General features: G+C 38.1%; 1 protein-coding gene and 1 pseudogene across 1 annotated transcript in view; one reads left to right on the top strand and one right to left on the bottom strand.

The window, feature by feature from the left end:
- The window catches only part of ADGRV1 (adhesion G protein-coupled receptor V1), a 515,461-nt gene that overhangs the window by 151,930 nt on the left and 348,431 nt on the right, over positions 1-15,100 (top strand). The window contains exons 61-69 of the mRNA XM_046001147.1: positions 1,917-2,040; positions 3,017-3,155; positions 3,346-3,531; positions 3,879-4,111; positions 7,121-7,269; positions 9,286-9,487; positions 9,996-10,215; positions 12,617-12,856; positions 14,436-14,585. Of these exons, the coding sequence (XP_045857103.1) occupies positions 1,917-2,040; positions 3,017-3,155; positions 3,346-3,531; positions 3,879-4,111; positions 7,121-7,269; positions 9,286-9,487; positions 9,996-10,215; positions 12,617-12,856; positions 14,436-14,585 (1,643 nt within the window). The remainder of the gene's footprint in view (positions 1-1,916; positions 2,041-3,016; positions 3,156-3,345; positions 3,532-3,878; positions 4,112-7,120; positions 7,270-9,285; positions 9,488-9,995; positions 10,216-12,616; positions 12,857-14,435; positions 14,586-15,100) is intronic.
- LOC123938510 lies at positions 5,276-5,743 on the bottom strand (annotated as a pseudogene).

The following is a 15,100-nucleotide window of genomic DNA, read 5'->3' as shown; positions in this document are numbered from 1 at the left end:
AGAGAGAAACAGGCTCCCCACTGAGCCGAGAGCCCGATGTGGGGCTCGATCCCAGGACCCTGAGATCATGACCTGAGCTGAAGGCAGAGGCTTAACCCCCTGAGCCACCCAGGCGCCCAGCTCTGTGATTTTTTAAAAAGATGTTTATTGTAGTGATGTTTATAAAATAAAATATGGAAGTTTCCTAAATGGTCCATCAATAGGAGACCTATTAAATATGAGAGAGTACCATATAAGTGTTCAAAAGGATATAGCAGAAAAAGCCTTAATTACATTAAAACTTAAAAACAATTACTTGGGTAACTGTTGTGTTACGGCAGACTTCATAACATGTTCAAAGTATTCCCATTTTTGTCATGTGCTCGTTACAAGTATTTGGAATTATTTACTTGAAATGTTGATAGTGGGTTTTAATAACCTACCTATCTACACATATTTGTAACGGTCACATATTACTTTTACAATAAAATATTATTTTAAAACCTAGCATATTACGTCTTTTTCAGCCTACTATGTGTATTTTCATCTGAAAGTGATTACTTCAATGTTTTGATATTTCAGAAACAGACATTGTAATTCTTATTTGCCTATAGCCCATATGCAAATTTGTTTCTTAGATCTGGAGAGAAAGAATTAATGTTTCTAAAGCAGTTGCATTGCGCTATGTGTAATAGTAACCATAAAGAAATGGCCCAGCCACTTTGATAGGATAGCTTAGTGACTGTCACATGCCTTTCTTTGCCATCAAGGACTCCATCGTGTGTGAAAGTCTGTGGCCACAAAAGCAGAATTCTGTGGCCAAAAAGATTGCTAAGATTAAAAGACTATCACTGTACATACCTAAGGTAGTTGGTTTTTTTTGCATTTTTATCTAGAATACTTTCCAACAAACTTACGGGGGAATCGTATGATTGTACCATATTCTTCCACACATCTTCGTTAGCTCAGGTGTCAGCACCCTGTTCAATGTCAGGATTGCTGACATACAGACTAACTAGACCTACGAATAAGAATATACTAGTGGTCGGGGCGCCTGGGTGGCTCAGTGGGTTAAGCCGCTGCCTTCGGCTCAGGTCATGATCTCAGGGTCCTGGGATCGAGTCCCGCATCGGGCTCTCTGCTCAGCAGGGAGCCTGCTTCCCTCTCTCTGTCTCTGCCTGCCTTTCTATCTACTTGTGATCTTTCTATGTCAAATAAATAAATAAATCTTTAAAAAAAAAAGAATATACTAGTGGTTCAGGGTGAATCATATATTAATAAAAAATCTCATAATATATTTCAAGCTGTGACATACTTGGACATGACAAACCACTTTTGGTTTTATTAATCCATGGCATAGAAAGTGAGACTATGGTAATTAGTCCCTTGTTTGATGAAACCCTCATAAGAGCTTCTAGAAACGATTTTCTTCAAGTTACTGCTAAATTGTAATATGAATACTCACATTATTTGGTATGGTTTTCTTACCCCTAATATTTGACACATTTTTATAGATGCTTATAAGCAATAATGGAGTCAGAAAATTAAAAAGTACCCAGGAATTCTTGCTTTTGCCACCTAGCCAGTTGTAGTGAACTGCCTGCAAAATGGTTACCGCAGAAGTGAATTAATGCAAATGGTAGGAGAGTACTCACTTACCATGGGAGTGAGAGTGGAATTATTATCCACTTTCTCCTGCCCCCTTTCATTAAAATATGACCTAGGGCAAGTTATTTGCCTCAATGTCTTGAGTGCCTCAGTATGCTTAAATAATTTCCTTGGTAAAATGAAGATAATGTTAGTACCTAATTTACATGATTGTCATGGCAATTAATTCATAAGATTTGTATACATGGAGTGCTGAGAATTTTGCCAGGCTTATACTAAGTGAATACATGTGTTTGCTACATACATGTTATGTATCAACTTCAACTTAGGTAGCGCATCAATAATCATTCAGGGAGAAAAGGGAACATCAGGAGAAGTTGGGATTGCTCCATCATCTAGGCATGTCCTCATTGGAGAACCCTCAGGAAAGTATAATGGTACTGCGATCATCAGGTAAGGTGTCATGAGTTTCCCCCCACTCAGGTGGAGATTTTGAAGTTTTATTTAAATCACTAGCATTTTATGCCATAAGTGCGTTTTTCTCATTACATACATATTTCTCAAGCATCCTCATTTTATGGATTACTAATATCCTGTGAAAAGTAGAAAAAATTTTTGGCAAAAATTGAAGCCATTTCCTGACCTGTCTGGAAGTTAGATTATGAAGAATGTCTAGGAAAATTTCCTTCAACAAAAATATATTGATCACGCAGTGGTGTATTGACCTCTCTTGACATTAGATCATGACTGTTTCTTCAGTGGTTTGTACAACCCATGACGAGAATAACACCTTGAGTTAATTCCAGGGGAACTGATGCTTTGGGCCCCATTCTGTCGCTAATCATGTAAAATAAGAGAGTTACTTCATCTCTGTAAGCTTCTGTCTTAGTTACAGAATCATTCCTTTGAAAATCCTCTGAATCAAACATTTCATGATTCTAAGCGTTTTAAAATTAGGGCCTACTATATAACGAAGTAGTATGATCATAGGCAATTTTGTTTAATACAAAGTTTCTCATGACTAGTGGGACAACTGTCAGTGAAGTAACTGAATTCGAGTTAATATATTATCTTTCTGATAGTTTTTCTTTAGTGTTGCTTGTAAGTGCTATTTTTAGAGAACCGTGTTAAGCCATTCATTTTTTGCACCTTGTGTATTAAGTGAACTCTGTAAATACTTCCTTTTAATCCCTTTAAATGTTCCCCTTCTAATGTGTAGGTTTTGCTAGTATTGTCAAGCAAATTTACATACGCTCAGTACTTTGAGTGGTACTATCCTGGAATCATAAAACTTGCTTTTGGTTTGATAGATAAGGCTCTATAATGCATACTGTTCTTGAAATAAATGAAAACTGTTGAAAGACACAGAAAATATTTAGGAAAGCTTACTTCAACAGGAATGTACTGATTATACATTTATGTAATACAGCCTCGTTCGTGGCCCAGCTATCTGGGGGGAGGTCACCGTGTACTGGAGGATATTCCCCCCTTCTGTGGGAGAATTTGCTGAAATGTCAGGAAAACTGACAATGCGAGATGGACAGTCTGCAGCAGTTGTAATAATACAGGTAGCAATAGGACTGGTTTCTGTTATGCTCCTTGTTTTGTGTGTGTGTGTGTGTGTGTGTGTGTGTGTGTGAATGAGGGGTGGGGTGGTCGGAGGTGATGGTATCCTTGAGTTTATTGTTGTTGTGGACATGAGAGGTATTTTTCTTTAAACGTTAGAACCTACCGTTGATGGCTCTTTTTGTCCTCTAGGCTTTGAATGATGACATTCCTGAGGAGAAGAGCTCCTATGAGTTTCAGCTCACGGGAATCAGTGAGGGGGCGTTACTGAGTGGACCCAGCAGCACTGCCCACATCACCGTGGTGGCCAGTGACTTTCCCTACGGCCGATTCTCCTTCTCACAGGAGCAACTTCGAGTGTCGGAAGAAGCCCGAAGGGTAGAGTATAAAATGCTTAAAATCTTAAACATCACTTTTGGTTTTTATTTTGTGAGTGATTTTTTTTTTCAAAGCTGGCTTAACCTTTAAATATTAAGACTTCATGTAACAAGATATATTGTGAGTCATCTTTAAAATGTGTTTCCGGGTTCATACTCCAGAGTTTTCACAAGTTGATTAATTTGCTACTAACACCATTATTTTAGCATCTATTTTATAAACTTTTATAGATTCTACACATACATAACCCTAGTGAACCTAGAATCTTTAGTTAGAAACCGTAAAAAATTAGGTTTGAGCTGGTGGATTAGACACCCCAGTCAGATAAAAACTGCTTCTTGGCTTAGGTGAATATCACCATCGTCCGCTCATGGGGATCATCTGGCCGCGTGAGACTCTGGTATGAGACCGTGAGTGGGACAGCGGAGGCAGGCGTGGACTTTATCCCTGCAGCGGGGGAGCTCCTCTTTGAAGCCAGGGAGATGGCGCAAAGTGTGCACATTGAAATACTTGACGATGGTCTTCCTGAAGGACCGGAGGAATTTTTCCTAGTAATTACAAAGGTGGAACTCCTGGGAAGGTAAAGTTTTAAAAAAGAAAATTAGACAAAAGAAAATAGAGAATGTGTTGTAGAAGGATTAATACTGAACTCGCTCTCTTCCAGATTTATGTGAGAATGGGACAGGGCATAGCAGGGAAATTATGACCAAGACTAATGTCACTTGTGCCAAGATCTAAAATGCCAGTTTTTCCTCAAAGTTGAAAGTGTGTTACTTTCATTTGAGAATTCACTCTGGATAGTCAGAGAATGGAACATGGTATGAGCTTGTAATAATTAGGTAAGGAAATGGAGGTCGCAGGTCAGCTGGTGTGATGGAATTTACTTTGCCTTTCCTCTTTCTCTACACCTGAGGGCTGAGTGAGAAATTTCTTTCCTTGGTATCCCTATTGTCTTCTGTGGGGAAATGAGGTAGAGTTGTCAAGTGGGGAAAAGTGGGAGTCAAAAATAGTCAGTTATAACAGTGTACCACATTTTTATTGAAGATAAGAATTAACCATATTGAGGCTGTCTTGTTTCCTGACTTAGTGGGAGCAGACCTGATTCACATGGGTGCGAAACACCTGACGCCTGCTGAAATACCCACAAATTGAGTAGCCCAGGATGCACCTCTGCTCTGACAGATGACACAAAACCCTCAACCAGAATCATGTTTGCATTCATATAAGTCTTAAAGGAATTTTTCTGGTTCATGAAAATGGTTTTGCATCTGTTATATGAATGCTATGTTTTAAAAGCTTTTTCTAACTAAACTATTTCACTAAGTGACTTTGGTAAAATATATATCAATCCCATGTGGAAAAAATACTGTGGGTTTGTGTACACTTCAAATCTTAATTTTCCTAGAAATGATTCCATTTCTGGCAATTGGCATGAATTTTCTTTTTCTTTCTTTTTTTTTTAAGATTTGCCATTTACTTATTTATTTTTTTAAATTTATTTATTTGACAGACAGAGATCACAAGTAGGCAGAGAGGCAGGCAGAGAGAGAGGAGGAAGCAGGCTCCCTGCTCAGCAGAGAGCCCGATGTGGGGCTCAATCCCAGGACCCCGGGATCTTGACCTGAGCCAAAGGCAGAGGCTTTAACCCACTGAGCCACCCAGGCGCCCCTTCTTCTTTTTTTTTTTTTTTAACCGGGAAAATAACTGTATTTTCTTCAGGAGTGTAGCAGATGTCTAACTATTCTCAGAACTCCTGGAATTGCTTGTTGGGGGCAGTGGCCTTCATGGCTTTGAGCACATTGAAGCTTACAGTTTTGCTCAGGGGTCAGCATTTCCCACTGTGACAATGTCATTGATCTGGAGCTCCCTGAAGCAGGAGAACAGGTGCACAGACATGTTCTTGTGGCATTTTTCAAAGCAGGTGTACTGGGTGTAGTGGAGGTTGTCTCAGTGGATGATGATGGTCCTCTGCATCTTCTTGGTCACCACACCAGACAGAATGCACCCTCAAATTGAGACATTACCAGTGAAAGGGCATTTTTTGCCAATATAGGTGCCTTCTGTGGCTTTTCTTGGGTATCCTGAAGCTCAGACCGATGTTTTGGAAGTATTGTGGGAACGTCTCCTCGCCTGCTTCTCCAAGCAGGACTCTTCTTATTTTGAAAGATGATTGGCTGTTTTGGTAGGCATACTCCGTCAGAATGTCTGCCATCTTCCCAGCCACCTGAGAAGAGGAATACTGGCAGTAGGAATGAATTTGCACTTATACTAAATGTGTTAAAATTTGAGGTGGTCATTGACTATTTTAATGAAGTAAGTGAAATTTATTCATTAGCCCATTAAGTGTAAGATAACATCCATGTTACTGACTAATTAGGACTTGGAGATTTTGCCCTCTTTCTTTTTAAAAGAAAACAAAAAACAATTCCTACTTAAGCTTAATTCTGAGAAAACAAGTTTTTCCTTCTAGGTAAAGTTCTAAGTTTCCTTTGACTTGAAAAAGGAAAGCAGTATAATCTCATGTTGCCTAGTTGCTAGAAAATTCACTGCTTTGGTATTAAGGTAATCAGCTAAGCTACAGTCCATCTCAGACAGCTATTAACAGTTTTGGTTTTTTTAAAGATTTTACTTATTTGTCAGAGAGAGAGAAAGCGCAAGCACGGGGACCAACAGGCAGAGGAAGAAGCAGGTTCCCCACTGAGCAAGGAGCCCGATGTGGGACTTGATTCCAGGATCCTGGGTGGGATCATGACCTGAGCAGAAGGCAGACACTGAACCGACTAAGCCACTCAGGCATTCCAACATTTACTCTTATCATTTAATATTTGTAATCCCTTGTTTTCTAATTTTGCCTTATATGTAACCTGACGTTAACCTTTTGAAACTATGTAGCACAAAAATACCAGGTAAATGGAATTTGAGAATTAAAGAAAGGACTAAAATGGTTTACTGCCATTTTTTAGCTTCAGGAATTAAAGTGATATGAAACTCTGAAGGATAAAAGGTTTGTTCAGTGGGAATCACATCAATAAAAAAAAGTGACTTCCTTAGCTGAAATATGTCATTAGCCAAGTAAACCACCATATGCATTAAGGACTAGAGGCATTGATTGTAATCAGGGTTCACAGAAATATTTCCTTGTAGCTTGAAATTTCAGTAGTGGCATGACACCTGCTTTTTCTTTAAAGTAACCCTTTCAGCCTGTCCCTGAGTGCACTGCAGATCTGCCTGAAGCCCCTGCCTCAGCCCCTCACCATCAGATGAGTTTATCAGTGCATTCCTAGCCCAGAGGTTCATCTTACAACTTTTCCCCAATTTTCTGATAGTCATATTATCTTCCCATTGCCCAAGTTTAATAACTTTTTATTGGTTTTGGTTTCATACAGGCAGTAATAATTGGGAGCAGCACAGAAGTCTATTTCAGACATCATTTCAGAAAAAAAAAAGCGTATTTTAGTGTTGGGGATCTTTCAAGGTATTAAAATGCTTAATAGGACCAAGTTGTAGGAGATAAAAGGACCGTTCAGCTCATGCTCACCAATTATGTACTAATTTTCTTTTCTTTTATTATTATTTTCTCATTTGCAAGAGGGTATGATTTTACCATCCAAGAAAATGGTCTTCAGTTAGATCAACCTCCTGAAATAGGAAACATCTCCATTGTCCGAATCATAATAATGAAAAATGATAATGCAGAGGGTGTCATTGAATTTGACCCAAGGTATACTGCCTTTGAAGGTAAGTTCGGCAATCTTAAATTTACCTCTACTTTCTGAGATACAGAGTGACTGAGCACGACCCTGTCAGTTTGAATTTCCACGTGTAAACGTCCTCAGCTTGCTCTGTGTATGTGCACGCATGTGAGTGTGTGTGTATACATGTGTATGTGCATACATGGACACCTTATGTATTTACGTATGCCTTTATATATTTATATGTTTATTTTTTTAATCTGTTTTGTGTTACCTTTGAGCAGTATTAAATCCCACTTGTGTATGGCAAAGCTGAATGGTAAGGAACAAGACTTATGCCCATATTCCCTCCTGGGGAAAAAGAGGTGGCTGCTTTTTGGATTTTATTCAAAGGCACATGCCTTTCAAAATAAACATGTTTATCTTCTTGCTGCGATTAATTTATTGACCTCATTGCCTCTATAAAATTAATTGGTTATCTAGCCATTTTTTTTTTTTTAGATTTTATTTATTTATTGACAGAGAGATCGCAAGTAGGCAGAGAGGCAGGCAGAGAGAGAGGGGGAAGCAGGCTGCCCGCTGAGCAGAGAACCTGATGTGGGGCTTGATCCCAGGACCCTGAGACCATGACCTGAGCTGAAGGCAGAGGCTTAACCCAATGAGCCACACAGGCACACCTGTCTAGCCATTTTAAAAGTTCATCAGAAATTACTTTGGAGGGGCGCCTGCGTGGCTCAGTCGGTTAAGCGCCTGTCTTTGGCTCAGGTTATGACCCCAGGGTCCTGGGATTAAGCTCTGTAGCAGACTCCTTGCTCAGAGGGAGTCTGCTTTTCCCCCTCCTCTGCCCCCTCATGTGCTCTCTCTCTCTTACTTTCCCTCTCAAATACATAAATAAACTCCTTAACAAAAAAAAAGAAATCATTTTGGAATTGATTAATATTGACTTTGTGGGTAAAGTCATGAAAGACACCACCATTTTGTGAACCTCAGTCTACAGCTAATAAAAGTCATGCTGCATTTTTAATACAAAGTGATAAATAAAGGACTTAGAATTTTTTTTCCTGTCTACTGATTTCTATTTGATTCATTATCTTTGAGGGAAATTGGAGCAATGCATATTTTCAATGACAATGTAAAATCAGTATTATTTTGTCATGGCTACTATGAACTGTTGGCTAATATAAGCATAGCTAATGTAAACTCTATTAAATGATATTTTAATTTACAGAGGTTAACATAATGAGAGCAAAATAAAATTTTGAAAACAATTTGTAGTTGAAACTAAATATCGAGGATACAGTTTCAGATTCTCAAATAGATTTCATAGAAACTTAAAATGTAATAAAATTGTATTTTTATCTGGACTTTTAAAAGCATTCATATAATTAACATGAATTTCAATTGTTTATACTATGTGTTCCACTAAATGTGGAAACAATTCAGAATACTTTCCTTTGAGTACACATATTTTAAAGAATATTTCATGTTCATCTAGCATTGCTTTGGAAAGCAAGGATCATTTATTTCTATGTAGCACACGGAGGGAGAATACCTATGCTAATAATTAAATAGGTTATTTCAATTCTAACTTACACTGTTCACTATAATTTTCAGTTTATGGCAAACTATATTTCTCATAAAAATAAATCTTGAATTTTTCACTAATTAAAAAAAAAGATTTATTTATTTGAGAGAGAGAGTGCGTGTGTGTGTGTGTGTATATGTGTGTGCCTGCATGCGTGCGCCTGCCCTTGGAGGGAGAGGGGCAGAGGGAGAGAGAGGGAATATCAAGAAGACTTCCCAGTGAGCAGAGAGCCTGACACAGGGATCGATCTTACCATCCTGAGATCATGACCTGAGTAGAAATCAAGAGTCAGACACTTAACTGACTGGGCCACTCAGGTGCCCCCCAGTATTTTTTTTTTAATTTATAAAAATTATGGGAAAAAATGAGAGCTTGCATTGTCCTGTTATATTTAATTGCTATGTTTAATTTGACCGACTCTTATAAAAGCTTGTTGCTTTGTCTGGGATACCAATTAATTGCACATTCCTGCTACAGTGGAGGAAGATGTTGGAATGATCATGATTCCGGTGGTGAGACTGGGAGGAACTTACGGCCATGTGACTGCTGATTTCATCTCTCAGAGCTCCTCTGCAGTTCCAGGTGGTGTCGATTATATACTGCATGGCAGCTCGGTCACCTTTCAGCATGGGCAGAACTTAAGTTTTATAAATGTGTCCATCATTGATGACAGTAAAAGGTAATACTATTTAGTAACGTCAGAAATAATGTAGTCATATGTAAAGCATGATTACTATGTTCCAATCCTTCCTTACGTTTTTGCACTGATAATATATATATGCCCATTGAGAAACAAGTGAGAAACTTTGGGGGGTGCTGGTGTAGGAAAGAAGGGATTGGGAGACGATTGGGATTTTGTGTGTCACTTTTTCATATACAGGGAAATAATAATTTTTGCTCTCTTATATTTGAAAAGTCTAATCAGAATGTAGAAACATCTTGCAATTCACTTCCTTAATGCATTAAGCAATTGAAAAGAAAGGAAGAAAGTCTAGTAACTATTGCAGGTTATATAATATTGAAGTTGATCATTCATGCTTTTAACTGAGCACCCTCTTCTTACCACTTGGTGTATGAATGCTGTGCCTTGAATATGTATGACCAATTTGGAAAATGACTAGTTATTTGGATCTTAGAAGCATTTTAATATGTTTAGACTCACAGAATTGCTCCTTCTCGCTATGCAGTGAATTTGCAGAACCCATTGAAATTTTGCTTGTTGGAGCTACTGGCGGAGCGGTCCTTGGGCGCCACCTAGTGAGCAGAATCACAATTGCCAAGAACGACTCCCCCTTTGGCGTTCTAAGATTTCTTAATCAAAGCAAAATTTCTGTTCCTAATCCCAATTCCACAATGATTTTATCCTTGTTGCTGGAGCGGACTGGAGGACTCTTAGGAGAGATTCAGGTAGAGTTATCCTTCCCATGGTTTAAAAAATAATTTTGGGGGCGCCTGGGTGGCTCAGTGGGTTAAAGCCTCTGCCTTCGGCTCAGGTCATGATCCCAGGGTCCTGGGATCGAGCTTCGCCATCAGGCTCTCTGCTCAGCAAGGAGCCTGCTTCCCCCTCTCTCTATCTGCCTGCCTCTGTGCCTACTTGTGATCTCTATCAAATAAATAAATAAAATCTTTAAAATAAAAAAAAATTAAAAAATTGTTTTGATGGCTTGAGTATAGAGTTGGATTTTCTTATTCTTCAAATATATCCGTTTATTTATTCATAATCAACAATATTTATTAATTACCCACAGGGTATAAAGTAGCTGACAAGTCCTGTGAATTACATAAAAATATATATGAGACATTGCTGTCATCAGGAACTCTTGAGAGCAAGTTAGAAATGAGATGAAATGAAATGAAGAATTCTGATAAAATGTTCAAGTATTTTTTCAGTGCTTTTCAAGTGCCAGACCCTCTTCTGGGCACTGAGAATACACTGATGAATGAGACAGACCTTGTCTCTGTTCTCTTAGGGTTTTCAGAACAGTAAACAGATAAATTTAAAATATATACATGTGTGATAACACTTAAGGGATCTACAGGGATATCAGATCTAGAAACACAATCATGAGTCACCTGCCGACTACTCTAGATGGTGACATTGTAATATTTAAGCTGAAAGCTAGATACTGAGACATGGTCATGTAATTGTTAGAGAGCTGAGCCTTTTGGCAGAAGCAATAGACAAGCCTGGCCTGTTTGAGGTCTGGAGGGTTCCATGCAGCACAAGGTCCGTCAGAGAGGTTAGTAGGTGTGTGATCACAGAGACCCTCCTAAGTCAGGCTAAAGGGTATTCTGAGTGCAAATAGGATGCCATTAGAGAGTGTGAGGCAGGGGAATGGTGTTGATGTCCCCGGGGTTGCCATTTTAAGTAGCTCACTTGTGACTACTTCGTGGGGAAATGGAATGTCAAGAAGTCAGAGCAGAAGCAGGAAGGGCAGTTAGAAGGCTCTTTCCCTCTGTCGTCCAGGGCTGAGCTGACAGTGGCTAAGATGGGTGCAGATGGGATGCTGAGAAGTGAATAGATATTGAGCATCTTTTGGAGGAAAAATTCACAAGGCAGTGGAGGTCGAGGCAAAGAGGAATCAAGAATAACTGCTAAAATTTTAGTTGAGCATTTGGTTAAACTGTAGTGTTGTTTACTGAGATAGGTAGAAGCTTGGCGGGGGGGTTGTGGGATCAAGAGTTCTGTTTTGGTCTTGTTCATTTGAGATTGCCATTGGCCATCCCAGTAGAGGGTCAAGCAGGCAGGGGGTGTGTGAGTATGGGCTGTGGGGAGGTCAGAGGCTGCTGACGCATGTGGAGGCATTTGAAACCACGTGGCTGAAGGAGCGTAGATAGGAATGTGAAGAATACAGCTGGAAGTCCTGGGCTACAAGCATTGAACGATCTGAGGAAGGAGAGCCAGCATAGAAAATTGAGATGTGAAAGCAAAGGGGAAGATATGTATCATGGAGGCTATGAAAGACGGGACGCTGTGTTTCAAGGAAAAGGAAATGATCAGCTATGCCCAGTCCTGGTGAAAGATAAAAGAAGCAAAGATAAAGTCCCATTGTTCTTTCCATGTAGATATGAAAAGTATATAGTTTTATATTATAGAAATACTTAAAAATGCATTTAATATACAATTTTGTTTCTTATAACGACTTATGAAAATGTATGTTCATTTTATACCAGAAATTTATTTATGTATATTTAGAAGAGATTGCACACAGAGCAGATTTTTCATGTGGTTTTATTGTCTTATTCAAATAGGTTTTGATTGACAGAGACTGTGCATACAGCAAGATAGTGTTGTACTCATTTTTTAAAGTGTATATTTCTCTAATATATATATTATATTCAATATAAATATACATATCTAAATGTGTACATTTAAAATGGGTGCTTTAACATTTTAATTTTTCTGTGGTGATGACCAGTGATCAGGTATTCATATGTTTCTTTATTATCTATGAAAACTCATTCTGCTAGTGTGTAGTTTATATTTGCAAATATTAGTATTTTTAAAAAGATATGAGGAATTCTCTGGAGCTATCCTAAAATAATTTTCATGTATATATAAATGTATGTATAGATATATAATTTTTTTTCTAATACAACATATCCTGCAAAGTAATTCTTTGTTTAAAATTGTTTCTGTCTGGGGCACCCGGCTAGCTCAGTCAGTAGAGCATGCAACTCTTGATCTTGGGGTTGTGAGTTTGAGCCCCAGTTTGGGTGTACAGATTACTTTTTTAAAAATCTTAAATAAATAGATACAAATGAAATAAAATTGATCATCTCTATTAAAAACACAAACACTCTGCAGGTGAACTGGGTGATTTTAGGACCCAATTCTCAGGAAGCCTTACCACCACAGAACAGAGACATTGCGGACCCAGTGAGTGGATCCTTCTATTTTGGGGATGGAGAAGGTGGTGTAAGAACCATCACTCTGACAGTCTCTCCCCATGAAGACATTGAAGTTGAAGAGATATTCATTATTAAACTTGAACTTGTGAAGGGAGAAGCTAAATTAGACTCCAGAGCTAAAGATATTACATTAACAGTAAGTCTGACTTTATTTTTCCCACAAAATTTTGGAGTAATGGATTTATCAAAAAATGCATTTACATTTGTTGAAACTCCATGAGCTTATGATTAATTGAAAGTTATAAAGCCAAATGAAGTTCTAATAGTTCCTATGGGCCAGACTTCTTTGTTATTATATTAGTTTATTACATAGCTTGATTATTGGTAATTAGTTTATAAAGGGCTCTCGTATAGTGATAAATACTTACTTTCCACTCAGAAAATTTGGTGTTTTGGGAATATTTTTGCACTTTCAGACAGAAGCTGTTTGTTATATCGTCCCATATGTTGGATACCTTTGCCATGAAAGTACCTGAAAGTTATTAATCAATAATCAGATCGTTGGAAGGTAGAATATAGTATTTGTTTAATTAGCACAATGATGTTTTGGATCAACTCTGAATGTTTGATATGAATGAACGATTCAGTCCAACAGGGGTAAAAATTGCTGAGGACCAGGATATGAAAACAATGTAGAGAGGTGCTCCTTTATTTTAAGTTTGAAAAATTCTCTAGTCTTAGGTCTCTATCAGTCAAATTTCTCCAGAAAAACAGAGAGAGAAAGAGAGAGAGAGAAAGAAAGAAATTTTGTATATGTGCTGCCAAAGCGAGCACAAGAAAGAAATTTTGATTTTAAAAATTGGCTCATGTGGGGACGCCCAGGTGGCTCAGTCGTTAAGCGTCTGCCTTAGGCTCAGGTCATGATCCCAGGCTCCTGGGATCGAGCCCCGCATTGAGCTACCTGCTTAGTGGGAAGCCTGCTTCTCCCTCTCCCACTCCTCCTGCTTCTGTTCCCTCACTCACTGTGTGTTTCTCTCTGTCAAATAAATAAGTAAAATCTTTTAAAAAAATTGGCTCATGTGTTTGTGAAGGTTGACAAGTCCAAAATTTATAGAGCAGGCTAGTAGGCAGAAAGCTCAGAAAAAGACTTACGGTTGAGATGATGAGTTTGAATTTTGTGGGGTAGGCTGGCAGACTGGAAACTCAAGCAGAATCCCTGAATTGCAGTCTTGAGGCCAAATTCCTTTTTCTCTGGGAAATCTTTAGTGTTTGCTCTTAAGGCCTTCAACTGATTGGATGAGGCCCACTCACAGTATCAAGGGTAATCTCTTTGACTTAATCAAAGTCAATCAGTCAACTGATCATACTATAAATCAGTCAACTAATTATAAATAGTAATTACATCTACAAAATACCTTCACAACTACACGTAGACTAGTGTTTGACTAAACAATTATCCCTGGTTAAGTAAAGCAAATATGAGGTAAATCAAGCCAAATTCAGGCATTGAAGTGATATCCTTTTGAGACCCTACAAATTAAAGTTTTCTAGACACTTACTCCCATTATTGTTAGAGAATAAGAATCTACTTGTTTTAGATGACAGTGTACTAAAGAAGCTTTTGAAAAATCAGGTTTCTAGGCAAATTATATTTAAGTATTATTCCTGTGTTTCATTTTTTTCAGCTTTTCTGTATATTGATATGTTGGATTCTGTAATTTCATCTGTAGTTGTTATATTATGGTATTCACTCTGTTGTCTCTTTGTATTTTTAGATACAGAAGTTTGGTGATCCAAATGGGGTTGTTCAGTTTGCTCCTGAGTCTTTATCTGAGAAGACCTATTCAGAGCCGTCAGCTCAGGAAGGGCCCCTGATCATTACTTTTTTTGTCAAAAGAGTCAAGGGCATTTTTGGAGAACTTACGGTATCATTTTTCATTTGCTTTTTAAGTAGTGTAACAGTTTGCCTAACAAATGTAGCTGTGAAGAACAGAGAAACTATGTGTTCTGGTATAAGTTTTGGAAGTGACAAGAGCTTCAGACAAGTTGAGAAGGTTCATTTCAGCACCTTTGGGTTCTCTAGCCAACATGAACCTCCCTTGCTGTCTTTCTAAATCCAACTACACTTAGACTGAAATATCTTCCTTACATTTAATCATGAAGAGTAGGACTGAACTATTTTTTATTTTCTTGTTTGCTATAACGTTTAACTTACCTATTTAAGTCCCTCAATGTTTTTTTGTAAATTGCTTAATATATTCTTCAGGACTTTATTTCTCAGTATAGTTTTTTTCATTTACCAACTGACTTTTAAGAGGTTGCATTTGCGTGTATATTGACATAGAATGTCTGGAGATACTCTTGTAAATCATTGGTATATCTATCTAACAGACCAAGGTTGTTGTTTGCTAGCAGAACATACTTTGCAAAATTTCGTTAT

This window comes from Meles meles, chromosome 3 (genome assembly GCF_922984935.1).
Source record: "Meles meles chromosome 3, mMelMel3.1 paternal haplotype, whole genome shotgun sequence".
In the NCBI taxonomy this organism is placed as follows: Eukaryota; Metazoa; Chordata; class Mammalia; order Carnivora; family Mustelidae; genus Meles; species Meles meles.
Note: the sequence above shows the minus strand (reverse complement) of the source record. Positions and strands in the feature narration are given on the sequence as shown.